The 16,986-nt window shown below is 35.3% G+C and overlaps 1 protein-coding gene across 1 annotated transcript in view; it reads left to right on the plus strand.

The window, feature by feature from the left end:
• Nucleotides 1-16,986, plus strand: part of LOC129224117 (serine/threonine-protein kinase SIK3-like) — an 84,017-nt gene that overhangs the window by 18,937 nt on the left and 48,094 nt on the right. The window contains exon 2 of the mRNA XM_054858527.1: nucleotides 12,720-12,836. Within this exon, the coding sequence (XP_054714502.1) occupies nucleotides 12,720-12,836 (117 nt within the window). The remainder of the gene's footprint in view (nucleotides 1-12,719; nucleotides 12,837-16,986) is intronic.

The raw sequence follows: 16,986 nt of genomic DNA on the forward strand, positions 1-16,986 counted from the left end.
TAAGAACATCATGATCTTAATTTTGATCAAAGTTTCGAAAATCTTACAAATCACCGAAGTCAAACTTACAGATCTATAATACCCAGCAATACCTTTAGACCCCTTCTTGAAGAGTGGCGTTATGTTAGCCAGCTTCCAGTCCTCTGGCACCGTCCCCGAGTTATAAGAAGCATTGAAAATATTCAAAATAACATCCACTAATTCCTCTGCACATTCAACTAAAATTTTTGGATAAATATTATCTGGTCCCGGAGCTTTAGTTGCTTTAATCTTTTTCAAATGAAATAAAACCTCCTCCCTGGAAAATACAAAATCCTCAAGCTGTATAATAGCTTGTGTCTTGTTAGTGTCAACTGTTGAGATACAGTTATCGTTAAACACACTGGAAAAAAAGTTATTTAGAACATTTGCAATATCCCTATCGTTTTGGATTAAATTTCCATGCTCATCAACCAAAGGCCCAATTTGACTGTTTCGAGCTTTCCCAGAATTAGCGTAAGCAAAAAACCTCTTAGGGTTCCCATCAATGTCATCTGCCAGCCTTTGCTCCAATTCCCTTTTCTGAATCCGTACCAAATACTTAAAATTTCGCCTTGCCTTACCATACTGGAGCCTTTCCGCACTCTGACCAGTTTCTTTAAACTTACGAAAAGTGGCTTGCTTATAATTAAGAGCTTCTTTAGTCTCCCTGGAGAACCACATGGGCCAAATTTTGGTACTAACACCTTTTCTCCTAAATGGAACATAGTCCCCAACGGTTTTAGCAAGTTTATCCTTAAATTCCGTCCACTGCTGATCTACGTCGCTATTTTCCAACCCTGACGAAAAAACCTCTTTCAAGCTCTGCCTAAGTGCAACAAAATCGGTGTTTCTGAAATTGGGCACAAACCTAAAATTATCATCTTTGCACACTTCAAAATTAACCCGGAACCTAATGCTGTTATGATCACTATCTCCAATATGATCCCCTACACTCAACCCCTGAACAAAACTACCTATGTCACAAAAAACTAGATCCAAAATGGCCTCCTCTCGAGTTCCCTGAGTTACAACTTGATCTAAGAAACAGTCACCAATTACTTTTAAAAATTCCTCTTCTTTGCCATTACCAGGATAAAAATTATTCCAATCAATACCCGGAAAATTGAAATCCCCCATTATGATAACGGATCCCTTACTGGACATGTCACTAATAATACTGTACATCTGTTTATCTTGTCCCTGGTTTGAATTAGGTGGCCTATAAATGTTTCCAAAGCGTAGCTTTTTGCCCTTACTGCTCATCAACTCCAGCCAAACCATATCAATATCAGTAGGCTTATCATTTATGACCAATTCGTTACAAATAAAATTGTCTCTAACATAAAATAAAACCCCACCACCTCTTTTACCTACTCTATCCTGTCTGAATAAATTATACCCAGCAATATGTAATAACTCTGCATCAGATTCGGTAGCCCATGTCTCTGTAATTCCGATAACATCCAACTTCTCATCCATAACTATGCTTTTCAATTCATCCATCTTGTTCCTAATACTGCGAGCATTGGTATAGAAAACTTTAAGCATGCCTAAGTTGCTTTTATTTAACACCCTGAAATTTCCTAAATTACAATTGTTAACATTACTACTCTTGTTTGTCACTTTATTTCCATTTCTAGCAATACCCAAAAACATATCATTCTCTCGATACCTGGTGCTTGAACCATGCCCCCCATTCCAACTTAGTTTTTTGACTCCAAAGCCCTTAAAATTAATCCACTAACCATTTTGACCCCTGTAGAGCTCAGATGCAGGCCATCCCTAGCAATCCAATCCCGTTTACAATGACTCCATACATCAATGAACCTGATACTGCGCTTTTCGCAAATTGACTTCAGTAGCAAGTTCATACACCTCGCACGTTGATTTAGCCAGCTCCTATGCACTCCATACCTGGGAAGCAAACCAACCACTTGGACATTTGTCGAAAAGCTGGTTGCTTTATCCAACAGGGATTCCCATTCCCTAGAAAACTCCTCATTTTTACTGTGGCCTACATCATTTGTTCCCACCCACAAAGTAACCATGTCCTCCTTATTCAATACTCCCTTCTTTTCAGCAACCATATTAACGTCTTTTACCCGCGCCCCTGGTAAACAACACCTAGCCACCTTACGCTTTACTCTCCCAACTGTGTTACCCACCTCCCTTACCATAGAGTCCCCCAAAATTACACCCTTAGTTTCCCAATCTAACTCCTCATTTGAAACTTCCCCCTGAATCTCTGGAACATTTATACCCTCTACAACTGGCTTACACCCTAATGCTAACTGGGCTTCCAAAACTAGCATCTTAAGTCTTAAGTCTGAGAGTTCAGCACATTTAGTGCAAATATAATCCTCTTCAAAAACAGACTCATTTTCCCCCTTATACAGGCAGAACATATGACATAAATCACAAGAGATCCACCTGTCCCCCTTCCCACTCTTTACCTCTTTCTTAATGCATATAACACCCATTTCTACTCAGTGAATATGTTCCAAAAGGCAAAACAGTAAGATAAAAATGCAAAAAAACACAGAATAAATACTAAAAACAGCAGTAAATAAACAAAGTTGCTACACCCAATAAAGCACACAAGATCAAAAACCAGGAGATCACCACATGTTAGGCTTAGCTCCAAAAAATGCAAAAACACTTCAAGAAAGGAATAACAGCAAAAATGAGCCCCCAAAACACAATAAAACTAAATTACATGATAAAGTGAAGTAAAAAAAACCTAAAACTAGACAGTAATAATGAAAAATTATAGTAAAAAAACACTTATCAAATTAGCAGCAAAAAACACTCCCTGCATCACAGGCGCCCTCTAGTGGCCGAACAATGAACAAAACAGGCCCTAACACTGATCCTTGAGGAACCCTGCTTAAAACCTCACTCCAATTAGAATAATTTCCCCTTAAAACTACCCTTTGTTTCCTTCCGGTGAGCCAGTTTTTTACTCAAATGAAAGTTTTCCCTCCTATTCCTATATCAGCTAATTTTCTAAGTAGAGCAACATGCGGTACCTTATTGAAAGCTTTTTGAAAATCAATGTAAACAACATCTACAGGCTTCTTATTGTCCAAAGCCATGGTAACTTTGTCATAGAAATGTGATAAATTAGTTGCTCAAGATTACCTTTCCTGAAACCGTACTGAAAACTAGTCAATAGATTATTAGTCTCTAAAAAATTTGCGATCTTAATTTTTATCAATGTTTCAAAAATTTTGCAAACGACCGAAGTTAGACTCACATTTCTATAATTTCCTGCACTCCCTTTAGACACTTTCTTGAAGAGCGGTGTAATGTTCGCCAGGCTTCCAGTCCTCTGGCACTGTTCCCGAGTTATAAGAAGCATTGAAAATATTTACAATTACATCTGCTAATTCCTCTGCACATTCAACTAAAATTTTTGGATAAATATTATCTGGTCCCGGAGCCTTAGTCTCTTTAATTTTTTTCAAATGAAGTAAAACGTCATCCCTGGAAAATACAAAGTCCGCAAGCTGTACTATAGCTTGTGTCTTGTTGTTGGCAACTGTTGAGATACAGTTATCGTTGAAAACACTCGAAAAAAGTTATTAAGAACATTAGCAATATCACTATCGTCCTGAATTAAAATTCCGTGCTCATCAACCAGTGGCCCAATATGACTATTTCGAACTTTCCCCGAAGTAGTGTATGTAAAAAACCTCTTGGGATTCCCGTTTATGTTATCTGCCAGTCTTTGCTCCAACTCTCTTTTCTGAATCCGTACCAAATACTTAAATTTACGCCTTGCCTTACAATATTGGAGCCTATCTGTACTGTGACCAGTTTCTTTAAACCTATGAAAAGCGGCTTGCTTGTAATTTAGAGCGTCTTTAGTTTCCCTGGAGAACCAAATCGGCCAAATTTTAGTGTTGATACCCTTTCATCTAAAGGGAACATGGTCCCCAATCGTTTTCGCTAGATTTTCCTTAAACTCTACCCACTGAAGATTCACATCGCTATTGTCCAATCCGGAAGAAAGAACTGCTTTCAAACTCTGCCTAAGTACCACAAAATCAGTATTTCTGAAATTGGGCACAAACCTGAAATTCTCTACAATGTGCATATCAAATTTAATCCCAAACCTAATACTGTTGTGGTCACTATCTCCAATGTGTTCCCCTACACATAACCCCTGAACAGAACCTTCCATGTCGCAGAAAACTCGATCCAAAATCACGTCCTGTCGAGTACCCTGAGTTACAATTTGATCTAAGAAACAATCACCAATTACTTTCAAAAATTCCTCTTCTCTGCTATTACTATGGCAAAAATTATTCCAATCAATTCCTGGAAAATTAAAATCTCATTATGATGACTGACACCTTGCTAGAAATGTCACCAATAATACTAAACATCTGTTCATCTTGACCCTGGCTTAAGTTTCGTGGCCTATAAATGTTCCCTAAACGTAGTTTTTTGCCCTTATTGCTCATCAACTCCAGCCAAGTCATCAATCTCCAGCCAGTCTCATTAGGTTTTTGTTTATCATTAATTATCAATTCATTGCAAGTTAAAGTGTCTCTGACGTAAAATAAAACCCCACCACCTCTTTTACCTACTCTATCTTGCCTAAACAAATTATACCCAGCAATAGTGACGTACTCGTCATTTGATTAAGCAGTTTAATTTTCTTTCATAAATAGGGTGTTAAAAGGCTCTAAGTCTTAGCTAAATTTTACAAAATTTATTTCTGAAAACAGCTTGCGATGACCTTTGATGATATTAGGCGGGGGAAGAGAATTTCGCAGGATCTTATCCGGATTTTTTTTAAAACTGAAGTCTTTTAAATCATGGTTGTTGGCCATCTTTGGTAGTGTCAAGGAGAGGGATTTGTGATCTCTTCCTCAAGCACTTCTTGATATTGAAGCAACAAAAACAAGATTTTAGATAATTTTAAATATGATGCCATGGAAAGGGAGGTGTGAGGGCTCTCCCCGATCACATTTTCAGAATTGAAACTCTAAAAACGCAATTGTAGGGACCATCTTTGAGGTAGGAAAAGGACACGTTCAAAGTTCTCTCTCCCTGGAAATGTTTTTACATTGAAATTCTGACCCAATTTTAAACAATTTTTTGTGATGTTGGTTGTCAATGCTTAAAAACTCTGGCGACAGGACTTGAAGAGTAGTGAAACTTAGTACTATCCATGAATCTAATAACATTGACTCACGTTTGAAGGTTAGGAGATTGTTCAGTCCTTTTCAAGGATGGAGAAACTCAAAACTACCGACCAACAGGGGCAGATTTAGAGAGGGTCCATCTCCCCCTCCCTCCAAACCTTTATGAGCTTTGGAATTTTTTTCGGAGAGTAAAATAAATAAATTAAAAAAAATGACGAAACTAAAAAAAATAGCGATATCTTATCACATGTGTTTTACTTTAAATAAATATAACTCCTAGTCAGATCAGAAATGTTTCCTTTCCCTTGAAACAGAAAAAATTATCGTTATTTTTAAAATGTTCCTACATTTTTTCATGTTATCAATTTAGAGGCTCATTCAACTCGATTGACTTCTGACCGGATGAAACTCGGGCCATACATGGGGGGTAGATCAATGATGCAGATTGTGCCATTGATTTTTTTGGGGAAGGATACTAATTATCTATTTTGGTTAGGGCTCTCTTGTGAGCCTTTCTTGGGCGGATGGACACTTGTGAGAATTGAGCTAATTTGAGACGCCACCCTCTCCCCAAAATGATCCGGCTAAATTCGCCACTGCCTGCCAAACATCAGAACCATTGATATTAGGAATTATATTAACAACAGTTGTTTTTGATGGTGAGAAAATATCCTGGTCAAGTCCAAGAAATAATTGAGGGTACAGTCCAGGAACTTTTCTACACTGGTCTGAAAAGAACTTCAAATGAGCAGGAAAAAACAGATGCAGAATAGTACAAGGTAAATAAAGTTTTCAGTAAAATCAGCGCTTCAATGAGGCTAGTTTCAGCTCAAGGGTTATTTTCTTTTAATGTGAATAAAATGCAAAAATGTTTTTATATGCATGTAATGTAAACATTCTTTTTTATTAAAGTTAATGTCATAAAAATATCATTGTGCGCAAAAGTGTTTTCGAAGTTTTTTTTTAAATATTATAATTAAGTAATAGGTTTAACTTTTTACAATTATTGTATGAAATAATTGACTATGACTTTGTGGTTTCGTTATATGGTATATTATTCATTAGGAAATAAAAATCCTGCCTTTTTAAAGCAATTCCTTATGGTATTATGACTGATACTTCTCCAGGCAGCACATACCATATTCATACCATCAAGAATTGAAATTTTTACATCTGCTGCTGCTGAATTGCCTGTTTCTAACTCGGCAAGGTGTCGACGAATCAAACGCACTGTATTATACCCAAATCCAATGGTTGTAGCTTGCTCGTGCAATTTGCAGGCTAAAATACTACTTTACATGATCAAAAAGTGGTAGATCTCGCTGGTGAGCAGGGTATTGATCCATAAATAGGAGAACTTTTCTTTTTCCATTTTCTAATCAAATTCATGAAGAAAGTCTAGAGAAATCTTTGCCATCATCCACAATGATCCATTGTTGAAGTACTCACATGGCAGCTGCTTTATATTTTTAAAACACCGAGGTTTTTTTTTTTTTGTTTCCCAATGATTAAAGGGGTACGTTTTTTCGATCCATCTGCATAGCAAAACAGTTACTTTCTTTACTGTTTTTACCACCATGACATGGTTCCCCCTTAAATGCTAATGTTTTTTTAGGCATCTTATAAAACAGACCAGTTTCGTCACAATTAAAAATGTCTTTAGGCTTGTATCCTTCGACTAAAGATAAGTCTTCTTTCCACTGCTCTACAGTTTTCTCGTCAACACTTGCACTTTCTCCAGATAAGGTATGAATTTCTAATCCATGGCGAATCTTAAATTTTTTTATCCAACCATGTGAAGCTGAAAAATTTTCAAAGTCTCTGAGAGGTGAACAGCTTGTCTTAGAAGCTCAATGTTGACTGGAATGTTATAAGCACGGGTTTCCTTAAACCATTGCAGCAAAACACTTGCTAGTTCTTGGAACTTTCTTCCTTGAATTCGGCTTTTCTTCGAAGATTGAACTCCGCATTCTCGTTGAGCTGTTAGAATTTCATCCTTTTTTTTTCAAAATTACTTTTAATGTCGACTCCGAAATATTGAAATACTCGGCTAAAGCTTTTCTAGTCAATGATGGGTTTTCTTCATATTTCTTTGTGACACTGACTTTAAAAGACACTCAACTTTGTCCGTTTGGCCATTGCGCTAACAGACAAATCTCAAATGATGCACTAGAAGTTTGATAACTAAACAGCTAGTCAAAACCGCAAAGAAAGAGAGAAAGCTTAGTGCGTGTAAAGACACTTGCATGCACACCCAAGGGCACCCAAATAGGGGGGCAAGAGGGGGCTCAAGCCCCAACCCTAGAAATTAGAATTTCCTTGCTTTTAGTACTTTTTTCTTTGCAAAAATGTAAAAATATTTATTCTCCAGCCATTAATGAATAATTAGAAATGGCAAACTTTAATAACTCTAATCTGTACTGAAATCAGTTTTTATGGGGAAAATATCCTGCTAAACCATGAGGAAAATATCTGAGCCCCCCTTAAAATTTTACATATTGGCGCCCATGCGCACACCTACCTTCCCCTCCGCACTACATTTGAGACAAACCACCCCTATTATTCACCAAAGGAAGAAAAGACATGACCTATCCCCCCTTTCCCCAGAACAAGCAATCGAACATGTTTTACCTCCATGGTCAGAAAGAGTCACTCAAAATTCAAGTCCATGCTGTGAGAAAGTTGTTCCAGAAACAGCAAAGGTGACGGGGAATGTCCCGAAACAGTTCCCATTCCATGTTTAGAAAAGATTATTTATTCCTTAAAATTTTTATTCTTAAAATAACCATAATAATAGTAAATTTTTACTTAATTATTTTTTTTTTTTTGTATCAAGGAAAAAACAATCGGCTCATAAATGAAAAAATCAATTTTTGGGTGGTGCATAAGCGAATGATAACTATCATTATTTTCCTATAGAATGAGCTGGGACTTTTGAAAATTGTCGTATAAGTGAAAAAGCGGCATAAACGAGGCGGCGTATAAGTGAGAGTTCACTGTCTATACAAACTTTTGGGATTGCAGATAACATGCAATAAACTGCATTTTTTGGTACTAATAAGCAAGCTTGAGCCACTGGAGACATTTTTTGTGATTGGTTCCAGAGTTCTTCCTCAGAAGTAGTTCATAGCTTTTGGAAATGACAAATGAGGATTAAACAAACATTGATGCCACACAACCATAAACTTTTACTTCGAAAGTTTTTCGCTATTTCTTGACAATGGAAAAAGGTTCTTTCTGATTTGTTTGTGAAGAAAGCTTCCGTTATGGAAGTGACAAGAGTGATCATGGATGTGTTAATGCCCTACAGAGGGTTTCAGAGAAAAAATGACTAATGATTGTCAAAAGACTATCATAACAAGCTTCAATTTAACACCAAGTTTATTCATGTTTTCCCTATGTGCACAGTGCATAAGTGATGAAATAATTGCACATTGAACTTTATATTTATCTATCACTAGAATATATATTTTTTTTATCAATGGAACATACCCCTATTTTAACACTATCCTCATGCAGAAAATAAAAAGAAACTGGGTTTAATTGCATGGAAGAATAAAAACTTAATCCAAAATAGCCGCAATGTAAGGTTTAACAAACCAAATTTATGAACAAAAGTTTGTGTTTTGGTTGAAGTGGTATTTTTCAACTTGTGATGCCTGTACATCATCAATGTTGTCTTTAACACACAGGATAATCCAGCAGATGATTTTGTTGCTAACTTCTCAGTATCGCTCACTTATATCTCACTCTTATATCTCTCTTATATCTCTCTTATATCTTTCAGCTGAGATTTCAGTAATTAAACCTATGAATTTGTAAATAGATTTTTTTCACAAATTTTACAGCTACCCAGTCACTAATGGCTGAGGGGGTTTAACAACTAAGAGAATCACTAGTTTTCATTTCTACTTCATTGGTTGTTTTATCAATCATTTTGACTGTCCATTATTTATTATTTAGGTATTTTATTTATACATTTATTTAGTTTTTGCTTTTTTGTGTTTCTTGCATGTTCTTCTGTGTTAAATCTTACAGCTCTCCCCCCCCCCCCCAGCCACCTGCTCTGTAGTTAAAACTTCTTCCACATCTTTGTGATAGTAATCAAAATAATGAATAGAACTAATAAACACTGAGTACTTATTTAAAGCCCTTTTACAAAACTTCCTTTTAGTTTAAAGCATAAACAATCCTTTCAGTTGGCATGATTCAATACATTCAGTGCATTCAATGCATTCAATGTCTTGAACTTGAAAATATTGGCTATACCCATTTTACCCAGTGTAACTAAAAGTACTATAAGTTTTAGTTTTTGAGTTTTCTGTTAGGAAAATTATTGTATCAAATTCAAGTAAAATTTTTCCAAAACTGTTCCTGTTAATTTTTCTAGAAAAATGTTAATAACTCACTATAAACATTCTTTTGTATTCTGAGTAATAAAATGGCTGCTAATCCTGGTAAATGAGTTGCTATATTTTTTTTACCAAGTAAAAATGTTGCTAGATATGTAAACATTTTCATAATAATTTTTCCTTTTCAAAAAACGTTGCTGAGTAGAATGAAAACAAGAAAGAAGGAACTATACCCATTTTACCCCGGGTCCCTCTATCTGTTGTGTTGTTCAAATAATTTCTATATCTACTAACCAAACAGAAACATTATTTTTCTGAATTTCTGAATTTTTTTATAAATACTGGTTAAAGTGAAACTGACATGAAATGCAGGGTGTCTGAAAAGTTCACTTGACACATTTTAAAAATTCACAGAAAAGCAACAAACTCATATGAATAAGTGGTTTGCGGCGTAATATTTCAGGTTCGAGAATTTTTATGACATTGTGAAAAAGAAGGGGGAAAATGAAAATAGTGTAATTTAAAGTAATCGCTGTTTTGTCGCAGTAAGAAAAAACGTCATTTGAGGCGTCAAATCATTTTATCAAACAAAAAGCAATTATCTTTTGTTACCAGAGTTCAATGTGTGTACCGTTTGTGAGCATTAGGTATACTCAGGGACAGATACTTGGGAGGGGCGATCGCCCCTCCCTTGAAGGAGCTTGCACTGGCAATTTTTCTGAATTGAAATCCTAAAACGCAAATGTAGACCTTTATTGAAGACAATAAATAAAGGAATGAGGTTCGAATTTCTCAACGGAAGCTTTTCAACATTGAAGTTACAAAAAGGAAATTTTAGACTATCTTTCATGATGTTAGGGGGAAAGGTTTTTGAAGCATTCCAACGGAAAAATTATGAAATTGAAGTTCTAAAACGCAATTTTAAAATATCTCTTTCAGCGTAAAATTAAAGAAATAGCTTTAGGGACCTCCTGGTCTAAATTTCGATATTTTAGTTGCTTCTGGTGAAAATGCAGGGATGACCTACCGCCCAAAGCACAAGTTAAAAATTCAACGGCCCCCTCCTTGGAACATTTCTAGATCCGCCCTTGGGTAAACTTGTGTAATATTTATATGTGGTTGGAGCAACATATAGTGCACACATTGAACTCTAGTAATGGAAGGTATTGCTTTCTGTTTAATTAAATGATTAAGCTCCGCACATGACATTTGTTTTTCTTAGTGTGACGCTATAATGATTACATGTAATTTCTCTTTTTCTTTTCTTTTTTTTTACAATGTCATAAAAACATTCTTGAACCTGTGAAGTATTATGCCCCAAACCCCATGTTTGGGGTGGGCGATGCATTGCAAAAAAAAAGTACATCCTATATCATTAATTAAACTGGTTTAGAATTTTTCTCTAAACCGATGCATTGATACTGCACCAACTACAAATCCAAGCACCGCCAATGTCAGATGTACAGATGCCGGTTTAGTCATAAATGTTTTGATCTAATTTTTTCATATAATGTTGAATTAGCAATGTGTCAAGTCAATCTGGCTAATAATGATGCTGTGAAGAGTTAGTTATAGATGTTGGTGGAAGTTTCATAAGTGAACAAAGACCTTCCCATGCAGGAAATACACGTTTTAATGCTCAGAACCAAATCACTCACCAATGGGGAAAAAAGACAAAGTTTAACTTCCAACAAATTTGCAGACACTTGTTTTGGGCTTAAGGAACCCCATTTTTAAATGCAGAAGATGTGAGCTTGTGGATGGAATGCATGACTTGGCTCTCATAAGCTCACTTCTTGCTTTGAAAAAGTAGGCTCATCATTACAATCCTAAAACACATGTCTGTAATATTTATTGCTATCTTGCACATTTAACGCTGTTTTTCTTTGATAATTTCTTACTGATGCTAGAATCTGTCATTCTAGCATCAGTAAGAAATTACTTTTATCAGTATCTGTTTAAATATCTTGCATAACATATTGATTTTTGAATGTTGTACATATTTTGTAAAATTTAAACAAGCAAGTTTAAATAAAGCTAAAAAAAAAATACAGTCGGACCTCCGTATATCGAACTTCCACATATCGAAATTTTCTATATATCGAAATCCCAGCAAATTTCTATGTTCACTACATCGAAAAATTGTTTCTATATATCGAAAAAGTCTCTATATATCGAAATTTTTTTCGAGACATTCGTAGGTTTTTTTCCACTTTAGACTGTTTGTCTTATGAAAAATGAAGGTTAGCGGAGAAAACTATAATCACTAAAGGTTGCTACGAAACTCATAAGGAAAATGGGGTTCAGGGGTGTGTAGATAGGGTCGTTGTTCCGTTCTGGAGTTTTTACATTCCCTCAAGTTTATTTCAAATCTTAGTTGCAACCAGTAACACTAAAATCAGTTTCAAGTTATCCCTTTTGTCTGTTGATTATCATTCCTAGTATTTTTAGCTTCAGTAAAAATCATTCAAGTTAAATAGATTGATTTTTTACTTTTCTCTCGATTACATTGTTAAAACGAAAATCCCCTATTGTGGCGGTTCAAGTTGAATTTCCGAAGAATGAAGGTGTATGAAGGAGCAAAAATGTAATTTCTGTTAAATTTTTAATTATTAACTTTCATTTAATCCGATGCTCGTTTAAATTAGCAGTTGGGTTTCATGCACGAAAATTAGTTTTAATTTTAATGTTTTAGGATATTTTTATGATAAAATAAGATTGTTTCTATATATCGAAATTTCTATATATCGAATTTTTTTCCGGCAATTTGCTACTTCGATATATGGAGGTCCGACTGTACTTTAATTATATTGTGATGTATCCTTATGTAACAATGTAAGGTTGATGATGCATCACGATGTAGAAATTCCTACATCTGCCAGACCTATAGCATATTCAGCATATTTATGCAACAATTTGTTGCTTGTCTATGAATTCTTAAAATATGTTGACAACTTTTTGGCACAAAACTGCAGTCCTCAGCTGGAATGACTGAGCTGGCGTTGTATTTCATGTATTTCTGCCTTAGCCCTGGCTGTAGGGCTAAAATCCTGTATTATTGTTTCTCTGGAAGATCTCTGTACAAAATCTCATTAAAAGAAAATGGTGATCCTTATGTTATGCTCATCAAATAATTTTGAATAAGTGACATAATTATATTTTTTTACATATTTGCTATTATTATTTTTAGGTTGCTATCAAAATTATAGATAAATCTCATTTGGATGAAGATAACCTTAAGAAAATTCTACGTGAAATTGAAATCATGAAAGTTTTACATCACCCTCATATAATTGCTCTATATCAGGTAAATGTTTTATTATTGACATATTTGCTGATGAATTTGTTTCCAATTCTTATAGTTGATTCCTTGGCATAAATCTAATCTAAGCACACTTACATGAATTTTGCAAAAACCAAAAATTCTGCACCATTCAAGGTGGATTGCAGGCAGGGTTGGAAAGTTTCTGCCTTGGCGATTTAAATCAACTGGTAGAAAATGATTAAAATCGGCATGACAAAAACCACTTTCTGCCAGATTTGCGACAGAAACTGGCAAAAACTCGCAAAATGACATTGGGACATGACATTTGACATGAGAAAATTCATTGTTGACACACAATAGAAGTTGCAGAAAAGGGTGGTTTCAAAAATCTAAACAGTTTCTCAATTTAATATGCACAAATGAGAAACTTTAGAATATTCTTGCAACAGAAGAGCTAGCAGGCAATGCATCAAGGAACCAGCAGTATTTGTGAAACTTTCATCTGTTGTATATATTTTTTAAATAGGGTCCACCATGTAGTAACTGGGATAGTGGTGAAAATTTGACAGGAAAGAAAATTTTGGAGAAATGGGGACAATTTGTGTAGCAAAACTGTGACATTAGGTATGAAATTTAGGTTAATATTGACGAGGAAAATTCTGACACTTTCTTCTTGAGACACATAATTTCAATCACAAAAAATTTAGATGAAGCATATTAGCGAGCAAATTACAATCAGTAATGCTAGTCTAATTTTGTATGTCGCTCCTCTTTCCTAAGAACCCATATGATTTTTATCCTTTGTTAGATTAATCCAAGTATTAAGAGCATCTGCAATTGAAAAGTTTCCTTTCTAAACTAAACTAAGGGCATAAGATTTTATTTTTTGCAATGATGAAATGAAGTTTAATTTTTTTGTTAACTTAAACGAATATCATTAAGTAATTACTTTGAGTTTTTAAAGGCGCTTTTAAGTTTTTGCCAGTTTCTGCTGGTTTTACCAATTATAACCAGTTTCTGTCACTGGCACGGCAATAACTAGTTTCTGCCAGCAGAAAAGCCAATCCTGGTTGCAGGAGGATTTACTAAGACCATAGCTGCTAATTCTCCCGAATCATTCGAGAGACTCTCTAATTTCGTTGCCTTCTCCCAAAGTCCCTAGTGAAGTAAATATCTCCCAAATTTTCATAAAAGTAATGCAATTTTCCAAAAAGGGAGATAATTTTAGTGATTGGAATTTTTAGAAAAATTCCTGCAGTAAAGCTATTGGGTTCTATAAATGAAGCCTTTTCAAACACGAGTATGAAAATCATACATGTTTCGATCATTGGTAAAACATGCTTATTTCATTTTCCTTCATTTAAAAACTTTTCTTGCTAAAAAAATTCAGTAAAACATTACCAATTTTTTTTCTTCAAACTTTCTAAATTTTTACCTGTTGCAAGAATGCTTATTATCACTCATAAAGATAAAATAAATTTGTGCCTCTACAAAAAAAAAATTTTTTTTAGACCAAAAGTAATAGTTTTTTATTTAAACTTCAAAATGTAAAAATAGTGATCCCAATTTTCAAATTTCGGCTCCTATACAGGCTCAATTTAAGTAATTCCTACTTATAATTAAAAAATCCCTTTTACCTATAGACTTTTGTTGCTTAATTTATTCATACAAGGTCTCCCCAAATGTTAGTCTTTAGTCTCCCTAATTTCCATCTTTCAATGTTGGCACATATGTAAGACTGTCCAATGCACATGGGTTCAACCAAATTCAAAAGTGGGAAGAAGCCTTGTTTATGTTATAGATTATTTCTCCATCTAAAATTCCATCAACTGCAGCTGTGTACGACTCCTGCCCCCATGCTCAAGATTCAAGCATAATTAACGAAATAAAAATACAAATACAAATACAAATGTGACGACCAGCTACAGGCTCTGGGCCCAGCTAGGCTAGTCCTAGTCAATTTATTAGTCCCCAATGAAGATCAATGGCCCTCTTAAAGCTATCCACTCCCTTGCTCATTACCGCCTCTTCCGGTAAGCTATTCCAAGTGCCCACGACCCTGCTAAAGTAGTAGTTTTTCCTGATTTCCAAGTTAGCCTGAGATTTAAATAGCTTAAAACAATGACCCCTTGTCCTGCTTTCCCCGCAAAAATTTAATCCATTTACATCTTTCATTTTGATAAATTTAAATAACTGAATCATGTCCCCTCTGACTCTCTTTTGCGCCAGGCTATACATGTTAAGCCTATTAAGTCTGGTATCATAATCTAAATCTGAGAGTCCCCTTACTAATTTAGTTACCCTTCTTTGAACCCTTTCCAATACAAAAATATCTTTCTTCAGATAAGGCGACCAAAACTGAACAGCATACTCCAAATGAGGTCTTACTAAACTCCTATATAAAGGCAGAAGAACTTTCTTAGATTTGTTAGAAATAGATCTATTGATGAACCCAAGCATTTTGTTGGCTTTTTTACTAGCAATACTGCACTGTTGACTAAACTTGAAGTCCTGATTTATAAAGATACCCAGATCCATAACATTTTCTGCCTGATTTATGACTGAACCCTGTAAACGATATCTCATACGCTTATTTCCATGACCTAAGTGTAGCACTTGACATTTCCCTACATTAACTGCCATACCCCATTTATCTGCCCACTTAGTAATATGATCTAAATCCTCTTGCAGCTGTTTTACTTGTTCTTCATTTTCGACAATCCCCATAACTTTTACATCGTCAGCAAAACAATTCATGCTTCCAGAAATATTTTCATTGATGTCATTCATAAATATAATAAACAAAAGAGGCCCTAAAACTGATCTCTGAGGAACCCCACTTAAAACATCACTCCAATTAGAATGATTTCCTCTCACAACTACTCTTTGCTTCCTACCAGTAAGCCAATTCCTAACCCAAAGTAAAGTTTTTCCTCCTATTCCAATGTCAGCTAACTTGCTGAGAAGAGCAACATGCGGTACCTTGTCAAAAGCTTTTTGAAAATCAATATAAACAACATCCACACATTTTTTGTTATCTAAAGCTGAGGTAACCTTGTCGTAGAAATGCAATAAATTAGTAGTACAGGATTTACCTTTCCTGAAACCATACTGCAAACTTGTCAACAGACTATTAGTCTCTAAGAACTTCATGATCTTAATTTTGATCAATGTTTCGAAAATCTTACAAATCACCGTAGTCAAACTTACAGGTCTATAATTCCCAGCAATACCTTTAGACCCCTTTTTGAAGAGTGGCGTTATGTTAGCCAGCTTCCAGTCCTCTGGCACCGTCCCCGAGTTATAAGAAGCATTGAAAATATTCAAAATAACATCCACTAATTCCTCTGCACATTCAACTAAAATTTTTGGATAAATATTATCTGGTCCCGGAGCTTTAGTTGCTTTAATCTTTTTCAAATGAAATAAAACCTCCTCCCTGGAAAATACAAAATCCTCAAGCTGTATAATAGCTTGTGTCTTGTTAGTGTCAACTGTTGAGATACAGTTATCGTTAAACACACTGGAAAAAAAGTTATTTAGAACATTTGCAACATCCCTATCGTTTTGGATTAAATTTCCATACTCATCAACCAAAGGCCCAATTTGACTGTTTCGAGCTTTCCCAGAATTAGCGTAAGCAAAAAACCTCTTAGGGTTCCCATCAATGTCATCTGCCAGCCTCTGCTCCAATTCCCTTTTCTGAATCCGTACCAAATACTTAAAATTTCGCCTTGCCTTACCAAACTGGAGCCTCTCCGCACTCTGACCAGTTTCTTTAAACTTACGAAAAGTGGCTTGCTTATAATTAAGAGCTTCTTTAGTCTCCCTGGAGAACCACATGGGCCAAATTTTGGTACTAACACCTTTTCTCCTAAATGGAACATAGTCCCCAACCGTTTTAGCAAGTTTATCCTTAAATTCCGTCCACTGCTGATCTACGTCGCTATTTTCCAATCCTGACAAAAAAACCTCTTTCAAGCTCTGCCTAAGTGCAACAAAGTCAGTGTTTCTGAAATTGGGCACAAACCTAAAATTATCATCTTTGCACACTTCAAATTTAACCCGGAATCTAATGCTGTTATGATCACTATCTCCAATATGCTCCCCTACACACAACCCCTGAACAAAACTACCTATATCACAAAAAAGTTCCCTGAGTTACAACTTGATCTAAGAAACAGTCACCAAT

This window comes from Uloborus diversus, chromosome 6 (genome assembly GCF_026930045.1).
Source record: "Uloborus diversus isolate 005 chromosome 6, Udiv.v.3.1, whole genome shotgun sequence".
Taxonomy (NCBI): domain Eukaryota; kingdom Metazoa; phylum Arthropoda; class Arachnida; order Araneae; family Uloboridae; genus Uloborus; species Uloborus diversus.